Source organism: Pan troglodytes, chromosome 16 (assembly GCF_028858775.2).
Source record: "Pan troglodytes isolate AG18354 chromosome 16, NHGRI_mPanTro3-v2.0_pri, whole genome shotgun sequence".
NCBI classification, from domain to species: Eukaryota; Metazoa; Chordata; class Mammalia; order Primates; family Hominidae; genus Pan; species Pan troglodytes.
Genome location: NC_072414.2, coordinates 81,451,473 through 81,465,344, shown reverse-complemented (window position 1 = coordinate 81,465,344; position 13,872 = coordinate 81,451,473). Strand labels below are relative to the sequence as shown.

The window sequence follows — 13,872 nt, the reverse complement described above, 5'->3', positions numbered from 1 at the left end:
TCTAGTGTACATGTGTGGCTATGTATATATATATGATAGATGCATAACTTGTAACCGTGACATACTGGGTGAAAGAATATGTGCATTTTAAGTATTACTAGATAATACCAAGTAGCCTGCCAAACCAAACCCTATTTTTCTAGTTATTTTCACCTGCAGCTTCAAAAATATGCACAGAAAATTATGAGTCTTCAGTCAGTCCTTTTAGACATCCATATATTTATACTCATCTTCCACAGGTCCCCCTCAGACACATAAGCACCCACTCTATTAGCTCCCATTCTATTGCACACCTGGAAGCCCCGCTCCCTGAAACTGACTCTAGGGCCCTGGAACTGACTCTGTGGCCCTGGCAGATCTTTGGTGTAATGAGTCATGGGCCTTGATCTGTGGTTTTGGAGTCTGAGGATGCCAAGAATGGTGACAAGAGAGAAGCTGGTAGATATACACATAAAGACGTGGCCAGGCCCCTGAACCAGCCATGGACCCTGCCCACCCCACTTCCACGATATAAACTACACCCAGCAGTTCCCTGGGGGGTGGGGAGGGAAGATGAGGGGTGGAGTTGGCAAGAGGGGTTCTTAGAAGCTGATAGAACAGGGCTGAGCAGACAGAGCCCAGCACAGCCTTGGCAGAGCTCCCATGGACAGATGCTGGAGAAGTGACCTCAGGCCTAGATGTGCAGAAAGAAACGCCTGCCTGTCCTGGGCCTCACCCACCCTCACCCAGGCAGCTTTCTTCCTGGTGCTCCGGAAACCACATTCCTAGCTCTTTACTCCTCCCCGGTCCTGCAGCTCCTCCTGCTAGGCTATACTCCAGAAGGCAGGAAAGCTGCCTCCTCAGCCGCCTGAGGGCTGCGGCCGCCAACATGCCTGCTGGTCAGGCCCAGTTCCTTCACCCAGCCCTGGGCCTGAGCACGGGTGCTGGAGGCCACATATGGAATAGGACAGCCCAGGAAGCAAACAGTGTAAGTTGTAAGTTTCTTTTTGCTCTTAGAAACCTCTTGATTAGGCAGCAAGGTACACTAAACCTGCTTCTCAGTATTTTGAACACATCTTGGCCAGTAACAAGGGCAAAGTAGCGCCTCTAAATGGCAGACATTTGCTTCCTTGGCTCTAGGCTCAATGGGGGACTTTCCTCTGTTCTGCGGGGCATCACTTTGGCAAGGTCCACCCACACTCAGTATCTTCAGTGTAGCTCAGGACTTAGCAAAGACCTCCACTTCACATCGGGTTGCCCAGGGTCCTTCAGAGAAATACCCAATGCCTTCCATTCTAGCTTACAAAACCCACTTCTAACTCAGCCACGGCTTTTGGAGATGCAAACAATTACAGACAATAACATACATTTATCCAGGCAATTATTTACCCCTTTTTCCTCCCATAATTTTATTTTGAGACCGTATCACTCTGTCACCCAGGCTGGAGTGCAGTGGCAGGATCTCAGCTCACTGCAACCTCCGTGCCCCCAGGCTCAAGCGATTGTCTTGCCTCAGCCTCCTGAATAGCTGAGATTACAGGTGTGCGCCACCATGCCCAGCTAATTCTCATATTTTTAGTAGAGATGGGGTTTCACCATGTTGTCCAGGCTGGTCTCGAACTCCTGACCTCAAGTGATCTGCCCACCTTGGCCTCCCAAAGTGCTGGGATTACAGGTGTGAACCACCATGCCTGGCCTTCCTCCCATAATTATCTAGGATCTTAATATCCAAGGGACTTCCGGGCGTGGAGAGAGAGATACCACTATGACTTGTGCTTCGATGTTCATTGTCTTAAGCATAACTTTCCTAACCATTTAATACTTCATACTTAATCAAAATTTATAAAATGCATACATCAAATTATTTTAAATATTTAAATGTTGATTAGATGGCTCACACCTGTAATTCCCAGCACTTTGGGAGGCCGAGGCTGGCGGATCACGAGGTCAGGAGTTCGAGATCAGCCTGGCCAACATGGTGAAACCCTGTCTCTATTAAAAATACAAAAATTAGCCGGGTGTGGTGGCGCGCACCTGTAATAAGTGTAATAATTGCCAGCTACTCAGGAGGCTGAGGCAGGAGAATCGCTTGAAACCAGAAGGCGGAGGTTGCAGTGAGCCAAGATCACGCCATTGCACTCCAGCCTGGGCAACAAGAGTGAAACTCCATCTCAAAAAAAAAAGTTGATTACAAACTAAAAAGTCAAATTCTTCTAAGCTTTTCTGTAAACTGAGTCAATGGAAACTTCTGCATACCTTGTTAGTATGTCATTAGAGCTAGTGCGGTCATCTAGAGGTTCCTCTGTGCGCAGAGAAAGACTGTGTGGTCAGCTCCCCATCTAGGATATACTATTGGACCCTTCTATTCACTGCTCTACATCCAGAACACAAGCAGTACCTTTAAAACATCCTGCATGACATCCACAATCCCTCCCCATCCCCAGCCCCAACCTGCCAAAACCACAGTCCTGAATTTTGTTGTTTCTCATTCCCTTGCTTTTCTTTATAGATTTACTTCCTATATATACACCCCAATACAATATGATTGAGTTTTGCATGCCTTGAGCTTTATTTAAGTGTGATTATATGTATTCTTGAGATTTGCTTCTTTTCACTCAAAATTATGTTTCTGAGCTTCACTTGTTTTCACTAGAGATTTTTATTCTAAAACTCTATATTTAATGAGTATATATAAATATGCCATAATTTATTCAGTCATGTGCATTAGAATGGATTCAGTTTTAAAAGACAGAAGGCTCCCAATAACAATGTATACTAGTCAGCTTTTGCCATGATACTGTTGCATAACAAACTATCCTAAGACTGTGGCTTACAACAACATGCATTTATTTTTATGTTCATAGGTCAACTATGGTTTAGCTCATCACTGTGGTACTCCCAATGGCTCTGCTTCAGCCTGCAGATCAGCTGAACTTGGCTCCAGGCTGTGCATGGGTTCAGTTCTGCACCAGGGGTGCTATTTCAGGGCTCCAGGATAAGGGCTCAGTGGCTATATGGGGCATACTCTTCTCACAACAGATCACTGGAGCACAGAACCAAGTCTCACCACAAGTCCTCTCCTTGTATCATATCTACTTACATTCCATTGGCCAAAGCAAGTCATACAGCCAAGTCCACATCAATGGGACAGGGAAGTAGACTTCTCCCCTAGTGGAAGGGGAAAGGGAGCAACTCTTTGCTGAACGATAGTACAGTCTAGCACACAGTGATAGGAGTTTATTTCTGTCTCCTGTAAAAGCCCAGAGATGAGTAGTCCAGACTGGGATGACACTCAGCAGTGCCAGGGGTTGAGGTTCCTTCTATCTTACTGTTCTGTCGTGAATGATTTCTTTTCCTAAAGTCACCTCATGAGCCAAGATAGCTGCTCCAGCTCCAGCGATCAACTCCATATTCTAGCCACAGAAAAGAACAAGGAGAAAGGAGAATGGCATGCCTCCACACCAGAAATTACAACTACTTCTGCTTATAACCCACAGGACAGAACTTAGTCACATGACCACTCCTGGTTTAAAAGGGGGATGGGAAATATAGTTTTCATTTGGAGTGGCTATGCACCTAATTAAAAATCAGAAGTCCTAAATGGAGGGGAAGTAGATCCCAGGGATGGGGGTAACTTGTAATCTCTGCCACATCACTCTCCTGTCAATAGACATTTGGATTGTTTCCATATACATATTTTTTGAGACCACGTTTCATTCTAGTCCCACAGGCTGGAGTGCAGTGGTACGATCTTGGCTCACTTCAACCCCCACCTCCCAGGTTCAAGCGATTTTCCTGCCTCAGCCTCCCAAGTAGCTGGGACTACAGGCGCTCGCCACCATGCCAGGCTAAATTTTTGTATTTTCAGTAGAGATAGGGTTTCAGCATGTTGGCCAGGCTGGTCTCAAACTCCTGACCTCAAGTGATCCGCCCACCTCGGTCCCCCGAAGCACTGGGATTACAGGCATGAGCTACCATGCCCGGCCTGTTTCCGTATTTTTACTTTGTGATAATGAACATTCTTATAAGAGTTTCTTAGGGAATATGACTAAGAGTGGGATTCCTAAATGATAAAGTGTGTGTATCATTAACTAGATATTGACAAATTGCCATTCAAAGTGGTTGCTCTGATTTACATTCTCACCAGAAGTATATGAGTCCTCTTACCAGCATCCTCATCAGCACTTGATATTGTCTAATTTAATCACTTTTCATAAATCTGAGGAGAGTAAAATGGAATCTTGTCATGGACTTAATTCCCTGATTAGCAATGATATTGAACATTGTTTATTTAATATTTGCATTTCCTCTTTTGTGAAGTATTTGCCCTTTCTCTTCTCTTTTCTTTCTTCCCTCCCTTCCTCCCTCCCTCCCTGCCTCCCTCCTTCCTTCCTTCTTTCCTTCCTTTCTTTCTTTCTTTCTTTCTTTCTTTCTTTCTTTTTCTTTCTTTCTCTTTCTTTCCCCTTCCTTCCTTCCTTCCTTTCTTTCTTTCTTTCTTTCTTTCTTTTTCTTTCTTTCCTTCCTTCCTTCCTTCCTTCTTCTTTTTGAGACAGGGTCTTGCTCTGTCACCCATGCTAGAATGAATGGTTTAATCAATCATAGCTCACTGCAGCCTTGAACTCTTGGGCTCAAGCGATCCTCCTGCCTCAGCCTCCAAAAGTGCTGGTATTACAGGTGTGAGTCATCATGCCAGGCCTAGTTTTTCTCAGTGATTTTTAGAACTTCTTTATATTTCCTGAATACTAACTCTTTATCAAGGATAAATATCACAAATATCTTCTTCCAGCTTGTTGCTTGTGTTTTCATTCTCTTTCTGGTTTCTTTGTTCATCCTTTCAATGAACAGAAGTTCTTAATTTTGGTTTAGTCCCAATTACCACTCTTTCCCTTCGTGGTTTGCAGTTTTGAGTTGTGATTTTTGTTTGTTTTTAACCTTTCCTGTGGTGCTGAAAGTTATGTTTTAAAAGCTCTCCCCTACCATGAAGGTATGATGATGCTCCCCTAATAATATTTGCCATGATGATTTTCCTCTAACGCTTTATCCATTTTACATTTCATTAATTATTATTATTATTATTATTTTTGAGACAGGGTCTCACTCTGTCACCCAGGCTGGAGTGCAGTGGCGCCATCACAGCTCACTGCATCCTTGACCTCTCGGGCTCGAGCTATCCTATCACCTCAGCCTCCAGGGTAGCTGGGACTACAGGTACACACCACCATGCCCACCTGATTTTTGCATTTTTTTGTAGAGATGGGGTTTCGCTGTGTTGCCCAGGCTGGTCTCCAACCCTTCAGCTCAAGTTATCTGCCTGCCTCAGCCTCCCAAAGTGCTGGGATTATAGGCATGTGCCACTGCGCCTGGCCCAGCCCTACATTTAATTAATTTTTATAAGTATGGTTTAAGTAGGAATCCAATTTTTTTCTTCCACGTGGATAACCGTCTTAGACATTTCCTAATTGAATTTTTAGTTGTGTTTTCTCTCTCTCTCTCTCTGGAGATGGGGTCTCTATCATCCAGGCTGGAGTGCCGTGGTGTAATCACAGCTTACTGTAGCTTTGACCTCCCAGGCTTAAGCAATCCTCCCACCTCAGCCTCCAGAGTAGTTGGGACCACAGGTGCACACCACCAGGCCCAGCTAATTTTTTTTTATTTGTAGAGATGAGGTCTCGCTATGTTGCCCAGGCTGGTCTTGAACTCGTGGGCTCAAGCTATCCTCCCACTTCAGCCTCCCAAAGTGCTGGGATGACAGGCCTGAGCCACCATACTCAGCCTTGAGTTTCTCTCGAAATAAATTGTATACTGCAGGAAGTTTAAGAGTTCTCTCGAATGTCAGCTGGAAACTTCTGATTTACTGATGTCTGATGAACAATGGACCAGGTTCGGCCTGATGGATTGAATAGCTTTCCCCTACTGATCTGCACTCTCTACTCTGTCATAGATCTGGTTGCCAGATTTGTTCTATTTGTTATGCCTGTAGCATTAGCACATTGTCTGAATTACAATAGTTTCAAATATGTTTTCACATCTTCTTGGGCAAGTCCACCCATACAGCCCTTCTGCAAGTGTCTTTTGCAACTTCCGGCACTTTGCTTTTCCATGTAAGTAGTAAAATCAGCTTGTCAAATTCCACAAAAGGAATTTTTACCGACTCAATTTGTTTCAAGTAACTATAATTATTCTTTGCTCTTCTGAAGCTCATGATGTCACAAGTTGGCTGGTAAGAACCCCTTTAAGTTGGGGCTTTTGTCATTTCAGGCCTACGACATACATTTTAAAAGCATCTGAATTTTTTGACCACAAAATAATTATTCCAGTTCTTACCCTAATACATGGAATCAGCTACTTTTAATGGAAAATAGTGATAAAGGCCACAATTTGGACACTCAGTTACACACCAGATTGTTGCATATGAGTGCTACTGATACACAGAAAAACACTGCACATCCACCAGAAAGAGCAAGAAAAAAGATAAATCTTTCTAAAATCATGAATGCACATTGATAGTTCCACCATCATGAAATTCTTTAAAAATTTATTGTAACATGAAAGTTTTTATTTTCTCTACAATTTAATTACTATAATTGTAATTAGAATTGTACCTCTCTCTCTCTCTCTTTTTTTTTTTTTTGAGACAGGGTCTCGCTCTCTCACACAGGTTGGAGTGCAGTGGCACCATCTCGGCTCACTGCAACCTCCACCTCCCAGGCTCAAGCCAGTGTATCTTCCTACTTCAACCTCCCAAGTAGCTGGGACTATAGGCCCATGCCACCACGCCTGCCTATGTTTTGCATTTTTTGTGGAAACAGCTTTGCCCTATTGCCCAGGTTGGTCTCAAACTCCTGGGCTGAAGGGATCTGCCTGCCTCAGCCTCCTAGAGTGATGGGTTTACAGGCATGAGCCACCTTGGCTGGCCCAGAATTGTACCTCTTAAAGCATGATGTTTCATTAATCATCATCACCTTTTATTACATTTTACACATATGAAAATCCAAGTTCAGTTTTCAGCTTCTTCACATTTTCAGGGTCTAAAATGATTCTCTTTGGGCATCACGGCGGCAGGCTGCTCTGTGTTGTTCTTGTTCAGGACCCCAATTGATTTAGAATATTTGGGAACAACAGTGTCATTCTACAGCATGTCAAAGAACACTGGGGTTTCATGTGCTCTTTCCAATTGCTCGAGGTTTTAGTTTCTCCTTAATTGAATTGTCTATTGGAGGAAATGGCACAGCTCCTGGCATCTGACAGATAGATGCTTGGTACCTGAATCATGGTCCTTTGTGATACACGAATCAGTTGGCCAGCCTCTCCTCTATGAAGCTTCGAGGATGTGGTTGTGGAGATTGTGGATGACTTTCCTATATCCACGCTGTCTCACACTGGTATTGCAAGCCAATCATGGTAGTTCCATCCCCTTGACAGTGATTAGTTTGGGGGTGGACAGGCCTAAGCTGTGTGGTACATGGAATGAGAAGGAAATCAGCTTGGAGTGCTCTTGATCCAAAGGGCATGCTTCACCACACACTGCTGTCTTCTTCCTCTGGACGTTTTGTGTCTGAAGTTGATGGCAAAAAAAAAAAAAAGTTAAAAAGGCCAGCTCCTTGGTAATGTTGCCACTGACTCAACCTGCCCAGGAGCCCTCATCCCTCTGGGTTTCACTGTTCCCCGAGATAACACATGACCTTATGGTTCAAGCCACTTCAAATTGTGGTTTCTGTTACTGGAGGCTGAGGGTTTCCTAATATAGATCTATCTGACGAGCCTGGCAATTTCTATGGCCTTTAATTATGTTGCCTGTCTATGACAGGTAATCTTCTATATACATAATAAAATTTCACTAGAAACTACACTGGAGTTTACTTTTTCTAATGGCGTTTTAAGTGACAAATATGTTTTCACCCATTCATGGTGCTTCCAGTGCAAACAATGGATCAGAGGTCTCAGAGGTGAAGACACCAACCATCTCTTTGAGGCTGCCGTGGACACCCCCAGATCACCTCTCCTGCCCCTCCTGGTGCCAAGTTTCCCTTGACAATGAGTGTAAGATGGAACTCAATTTTAGGAATGCTAAAATGTGAGAAAAAGAGAGTCTTATAACGGAGAAAACTTTTTTAAACGTGGGGAGATTAAAGTTTCTGCCGGCTGTGTGAGTGGCGTGCAGGGGGCGTGGTTTGGGACTGGGAGTGGAAAACAGAGACCGGGGATGAAGGTGACTCGGGGCTGAGGACAGGATGGTCTGGAGTCCAGTTTGGAGACAAATTCTAGAAAATAAGGCGATGCCATCATGAGGATGCTGCACACTCTCCAGGCCCAGCCCTTGAGCACGGGCCCCGCCCGCCCTGTCTGCGGGCCGACTCCGCGACGCCGACCGGCTCGCGCCTCCGCCCCCGAGCGCCCCGGCGGGCGGAGTTGCGGGTGAGGGGAGGGCTGGTTTGGGGGGCGGGGGTCCCGATGACGGCATCGGAGCGCGCCGCACTGGGGATGGAAGCCTGACTGCCTGGCCCGGGACGGCGCTCGCAGCCAGGCAGGTGAGTGTGGGCCCGAGAGCGGGTTAGGGGCGAGGACCGGGTGGGTGGAGGGAGGCGCGCGCTCCCTCCTCGCGCAGGCCTGGGCCTAGTGGCCCTGGGAGCCGGCACTCCTGGGAGACCTGACCCGGCATGAGGAGCCCGGCACCCTTGCTCCCCAGCCTCCTGGAAGCTCTTCCTTGGACTGGCCGGCGCCCTCTTCCCGACATCTGGGGGCTGAGGCCGGCATCCCGGGCCTGCGTGGAGGGGCGAGCACCAAGGCTGCGAGAGTCGGGTCCCGATTTGTAATCACTTCTTCCAACTTTCATGGAGCTCCGTCCCGCGCCCGCCGCCTCCAGCCCCGGCTGCCCTGCCCCGGCTCCGAATAGCGCCTGCGGGGTGGTCAGAGCACCTTCGGAGCGGGAGCGCTGTGCGGAGAGCAGGGGCGCGCGGAAGCCGGGACTGCACCGGGCTCGGAACGCTCACGCGGAGGGGTGCGCGAAGGCCCACACGGTATTGCGAGGCAGGGTTTACCGCTGTGTGCCCAGGGTCGGGAGCCCAATAGGGGCTGGGTGATTGAATTAACGAAAGGTTACTGTGCTGAGAGAGAGGTTAAAGGGTAAAGAATGAAGTGCCGGGGTGGCGGTGGGGGTGAGGAACGCGGTAGGAGGAGGGAGGGCAGGGAAAGTTCCCTGGATGAAGAGTATCCATCACTATCTGTTGCGCAGCGTGGGACCTTGTGTTGGGCGCTGGTGATAAAGTGCAAAGTGGACCCAGAGGGTCCCTGCCTTCCAGCTCCTGGTCTGGGAGGTCGGGGAGAGAAGTGGGTAGTAACCTGCAGTTGGAGTGGTCACGGGCGGGTGGAACAGCACTGGGGGTTGTGTGCGTGTCGTGGTGGGGTTACAGAGGAGGGGAGCTTCCGTGGCTCCCTGAATTAGAAGGTGGCTGCAGCCTCAGCCGAGAGGGATGAGGAGGCTTGGGTAACACCTAGCCGTTGCAGGCAGAGAGAGGAGGCGAGGAAAGGCCTGGGGTGTGGGAAGTGAGTAGTCCAGGGAGGCAGGGCCTGATTTAAGGCTTGTCTTTTTTTTTTTTTTTTTTCCTTAATATTTTGAATCCCAGGCCGGGCGCGGTGGCTCACGCCTGGAATCCCAGCACTTTGGGAGGCCGAGGCGGGCAGATCACGAGGTCAGGAGATCGAGACCATCCTGGCTAACACGGTGAAACCTGTCTCTATGAAAAATACAAAAAATTAGCCGGGCGTGGTGGCGGGCGCCTGTAGTCCCAGCTACTTGGGAGGCTGAGGCAGGAGAATGGTGTGAACCCAGGAGGCGGAGCTTGCAGTGAGCCGAGATCGGGCCATTGCAGTCCAGCCTGGGCAACAGAGCAAGACTCCGTCTCAAATAAAAAACAAAACAAAACAAAAACAAAAATATTTTGAATCCCAAGGGCAGTGGAGAGCCTTTTTTTGGGGGAGTTGGGGTTAGGCAGGGAGTGAAATAATTGCATTTGCATTTTGAGAGATGCCTCTGAGGCGCAGTGGCTGATGCCTGTAGTCACCGCACTTTGGAAGGACCCCTTGAGCCCAGGAGTTCAAGACCAGCCTGGGCAACATAGCTAGACTGTCTCTACAAAATAATAATAATAATAATAATAAAAAAATTAGCCAGGTACATGTCTGTGGTCCCAGCTACTCTGAAGGCTGAGGTGGGAGGATCACTTGAACCTGGGAAGCCTTGGCTACAGTAAGCAGTGATCATGCCACTGTACTCCAGTCTGGGTGAAAGAGAGAGACCCTGTCTCAAGAAGAAAAAGAAAGATGTCCCTGGTTGCCCTGCGGGAGGGGACAGGGAGACTGATGCCGGGGGAAGGCTGCTCAAAGTCATCCTGGCACGATGTCAGTGGCCAGGACCAGGGCTTTAGCAACAGAATGGGAAGCAGCAGGTGAACTTGAGAGATATTTAGGAGGTGGAATTGGCAGGATTTGGTGGTGAGAGCTTGGTCTTGAAGGATCTGTTGACTTTTCTGAAGAAGGTGGGGCAGGGGATGTGAGTGACTTGACACAGAGACTGTGGTAAACCCAGTGGGTGTTAGGGACAGGAGTTCCCTGGTGTGGTGTGGTGCTGTGTGTGTGCGTTCTTCTAGGAGATGGGGCCATAGGGAAGAGTGCAGCTGAAACACTGGAGTTCAGGAGTTACGGCCTCATTTCGCCAGTGCTGGAAGCCATGACATGTTCCTGTGGGGGACTATATATGTCATGGCCCTTGCAATTTTTGAGCACCAGGTTGGACATGGGGATATTCTGAACTTTGACCACCCTCCCCCAATCCCTCCAAGGTCAGGAGCTGCAGGATCTGGCTCGAGTCCCCTGCAGGGTGAGTCCAGCTCCTGGAGTACAAGTGCTGATGGCCAGGGCTTCTCTCTCTCTCCACAGGGCCCAGAGCAGTCCTCCCTCGGCATGGGGCTGGAGGCTCAGAGGCTGCCAGGGGCTGAGGAGGCCCCAGTGCGGGTTGCCCTGCGAGTTCGACCACTGCTGCCCAAGGAGCTGCTGCACGGGCATCAGAGCTGCCTGCAGGTGGAGCCAGGGCTTGGCCGCGTCACTCTGGGCCGTGACCGACACTTTGGCTTCCACGTGGTGCTGGCCGAGGATGCCAGGCAGGAGGCCGTGTACCAGGCCTGCGTTCAGCCCCTCCTTGAGGCCTTCTTCGAGGGCTTCAATGCCACTGTCTTTGCCTATGGTCAGACGGGCTCAGGGAAGACATACACCATGGGGGAGGCCAGTGTGGGTGAGTGACCCTGTTCGTGGCCCTGTGCCCACTTTAAGGAGCCTTAGTTCCTTCCTGGATTTCTGCCCCGTCCTCTTGCTGCCTGTTCTGTGGAAGGTGGGGATGCCGGGGGAGGAAGAGTCGATTTCCTAGACAGGGATCTGTGGCCCAGGCTGGGACCAGCCATGTCTGTGGGCTAGGCAGGGCAGGAAGGAAGGGTCGTTGGAGGTGAGTGGCCTCACCTCCATAGAGATGGCGCCATGCTGCCTGGCTCTGGGGACCTCAGCAGAGGAAGGGCACGGGAAGGTGGCGTGTCTCTAGAGGTTGTCAGGCTGGCTAGGGAAGGTCAGGAATCTGTGTTCTAGCTGGAGCAGTTGGGAATGGGGGCCGTGTGTCCTGGAAGAGGCTGCTTTGGATACTGCACAGCAGGGCTGCAAGGTGCTTCAGCCAGGCTCTGGAGCAGTTTCGAGAAAGATCCTTTGGGCCAACTGAAGGAAGTGTCCCCTTTTAAGTAACACAAGCTGTTTTCTGTCGGGTTACTGCCTTGCTCTGCTCCCTTCACTATAACAGAATACCATAGACTGGGTGGCTCCTCAAGAGAAATTTATTCCTCACAGTTCTGGAGGCTGGGAAGTTTAAGATGAAGGCACCAGCAGATTGAAGGGCCTTCTTCCTTACAGACAGTCGCCGTCTCTCTCTAAACTCACATGGTAGAACACAGAAGGGGTCTCTTTCAGCTCTCTTTTATAAGGGAACTAATCCCATTTATGAGGGCTCCCCCCATCCACTTCCCAAAGCCCTCACTTCGATCATATTGGGGGTGAGGATTTCTACATGTGAATTTTGGGGAGCATAAACAAATTCAGACCATAGCAGTTACAGAAAGATACTTTGTGTAAAAAAAATTAGGAAAATACAGCAAAACACATGTATGAAATAAAATGTACTTGATAATTGCCTTTCAGAAATCCCCTGCCCTGTTAGCCTTCCAGTTTCTTTCCCTGGGAAAATTATTTTACTTTTCAAAAATGGGATTATATTATATACATTCTTTTGTGTCCTGTTTGATTTTCTTAATAATGTATCATTGGCCAGGCACAGTGGCTCACGCCTGTAATCCCAGCACTTTGGGAGGCGGAGGCGGGCGGATCACCTGAGGTCAGGAGTTCGAGACCAGCCTAGCCAACATGGCAAAACCCCATCTCTACTAAAAATACAAAAACTGAGCCGGGCATGGTGGCTCACACCTGTAATCCCAGCACTTTGGGAGGCCGAGGTGGGCGGATCATGAGGTCAGGAGATCGAGACCATCCTGGCCAACATGGTGAAACCCTGTCTCTACTAAAATACAAAAAATTAGCTGGGCGTGGTGGTGCATGCCTGTAGTCCCAGCTACTTGGGAGGCTGAGGCAGGGGAATCGCTTGAACCTGGGAGGCAGAGGTTGCAGTGAGCCGAGATCTGGCCACCACACTCCAGCCTGGTGACAGAGCAAGACTCCGTCTCAAAAACAAACAAACAAAAAACTGGCCAAGCATGGTGGTGGAGGTCTATAATCCCAGCTACTCAGGAGGCTGAGGCAGGAGGATTGCTTGAACCCAGGAGGCAGAAGTTGCAGTGAGCCAAGATGGCTTCACTGCATTCCAGCCTGGGCAACAGTGAGATGCCATTTCAAAAACACAACAACAACAACAAATGTATCATGAACATTTCTCTGTATCATTAAATATTCTTCAATCTAACTTTTTAGGCCAGGTGCAGGGGCTCACACATGTAATCCCATCACTTTGGGAGGCTGAGCTGGGAGGACTGCTTGGGCATAGGAGTTGGGAGACCAGCCTGGGCAACACAGCAAGACCCTGTCTCTACCCAAAAAAAAAAAATTCTAACTTTTTAATGGCTACCTGGCATTCCATTGTGAATATAAAATAGTTGGTTAGGTGCGGTGGCTCATGCCTGTAATCCCAGCACTTTGGGAGGCTGAGGCCGGCGGATCACGAGGTCAGGAGTTTGAGACCAGCCTGGCCAACATGGTGAAACACCGTCTCTACTAAAAATACAAAAATTAGCTGGGCATGGTGGCAGACGCCTATAATCCCAGCTACTCAGGAGGCTGAGGCAGGAGAAGCGCTTGAAACCGGAAGGTGGAGGTTGCAGTGAGCCGAGATCACGCCACTGCCCTCCAGCTTGGGCAACAAGAGCAAAACTCCGTCTCAAAAAAAAAAAGTTGATTTGGCCAGATCTCCTATTGGATCTTCGGATGGACACTTAGGATGTTTGCATTTTTTGAAGTCATGAGGAAGAGTGCTGCTCTGAAGTTCCTCTGAGTATTTCCTTGAGATAAATTTAGGAGGCCCTTTAGATAACTGAGCATGGATTAGGAGTAATCAAGGCAAGGTTATTTGATAATCTGTTGAGGATGCAGTGAAGGGGATGCTTACAGCATGAAAGGGGTTGATTGAATCAGGAGAGGTTGCTTCCAACTCTTAAATTTTATAATTCTGCCTGACCACGCTGGAGCATGGCCAAGCTCAGGCCACCTGTCCCATCCTGGCCTCGGCCACTGCCTTCTCCATCCTAGAGCACCATCCTCCAGCTCTGGCAGGGGCCTATGAGCTTCCGGGCCTGG

The 13,872-nt window shown here is 48.6% G+C and overlaps 1 protein-coding gene across 6 annotated transcripts in view; it reads left to right on the top strand.

The window, feature by feature from the left end:
• The first annotated feature begins 8,351 nt into the window (after positions 1 to 8,351).
• Positions 8,352 to 13,872, top strand: part of KIF7 (kinesin family member 7) — a 37,487-nt gene continuing 31,966 nt past the window's right edge. For 2 of the 6 annotated variants that reach the window (XM_063794346.1, XM_024349363.3), the window contains exons 1-2: positions 8,352 to 8,507; positions 10,915 to 11,266. In XM_063794346.1, the coding sequence (XP_063650416.1) occupies positions 10,939 to 11,266 (328 nt within the window). In that variant the 5' untranslated portion in view covers positions 8,352 to 8,507; positions 10,915 to 10,938. Of the gene's footprint in view, positions 8,508 to 8,745; positions 8,997 to 10,914; positions 11,267 to 13,872 lie in introns of those variants that run through there. The other 4 variants (XM_063794345.1, XM_054667909.2, XM_054667908.2 and 1 more) reach the window with 2 other exon arrangements.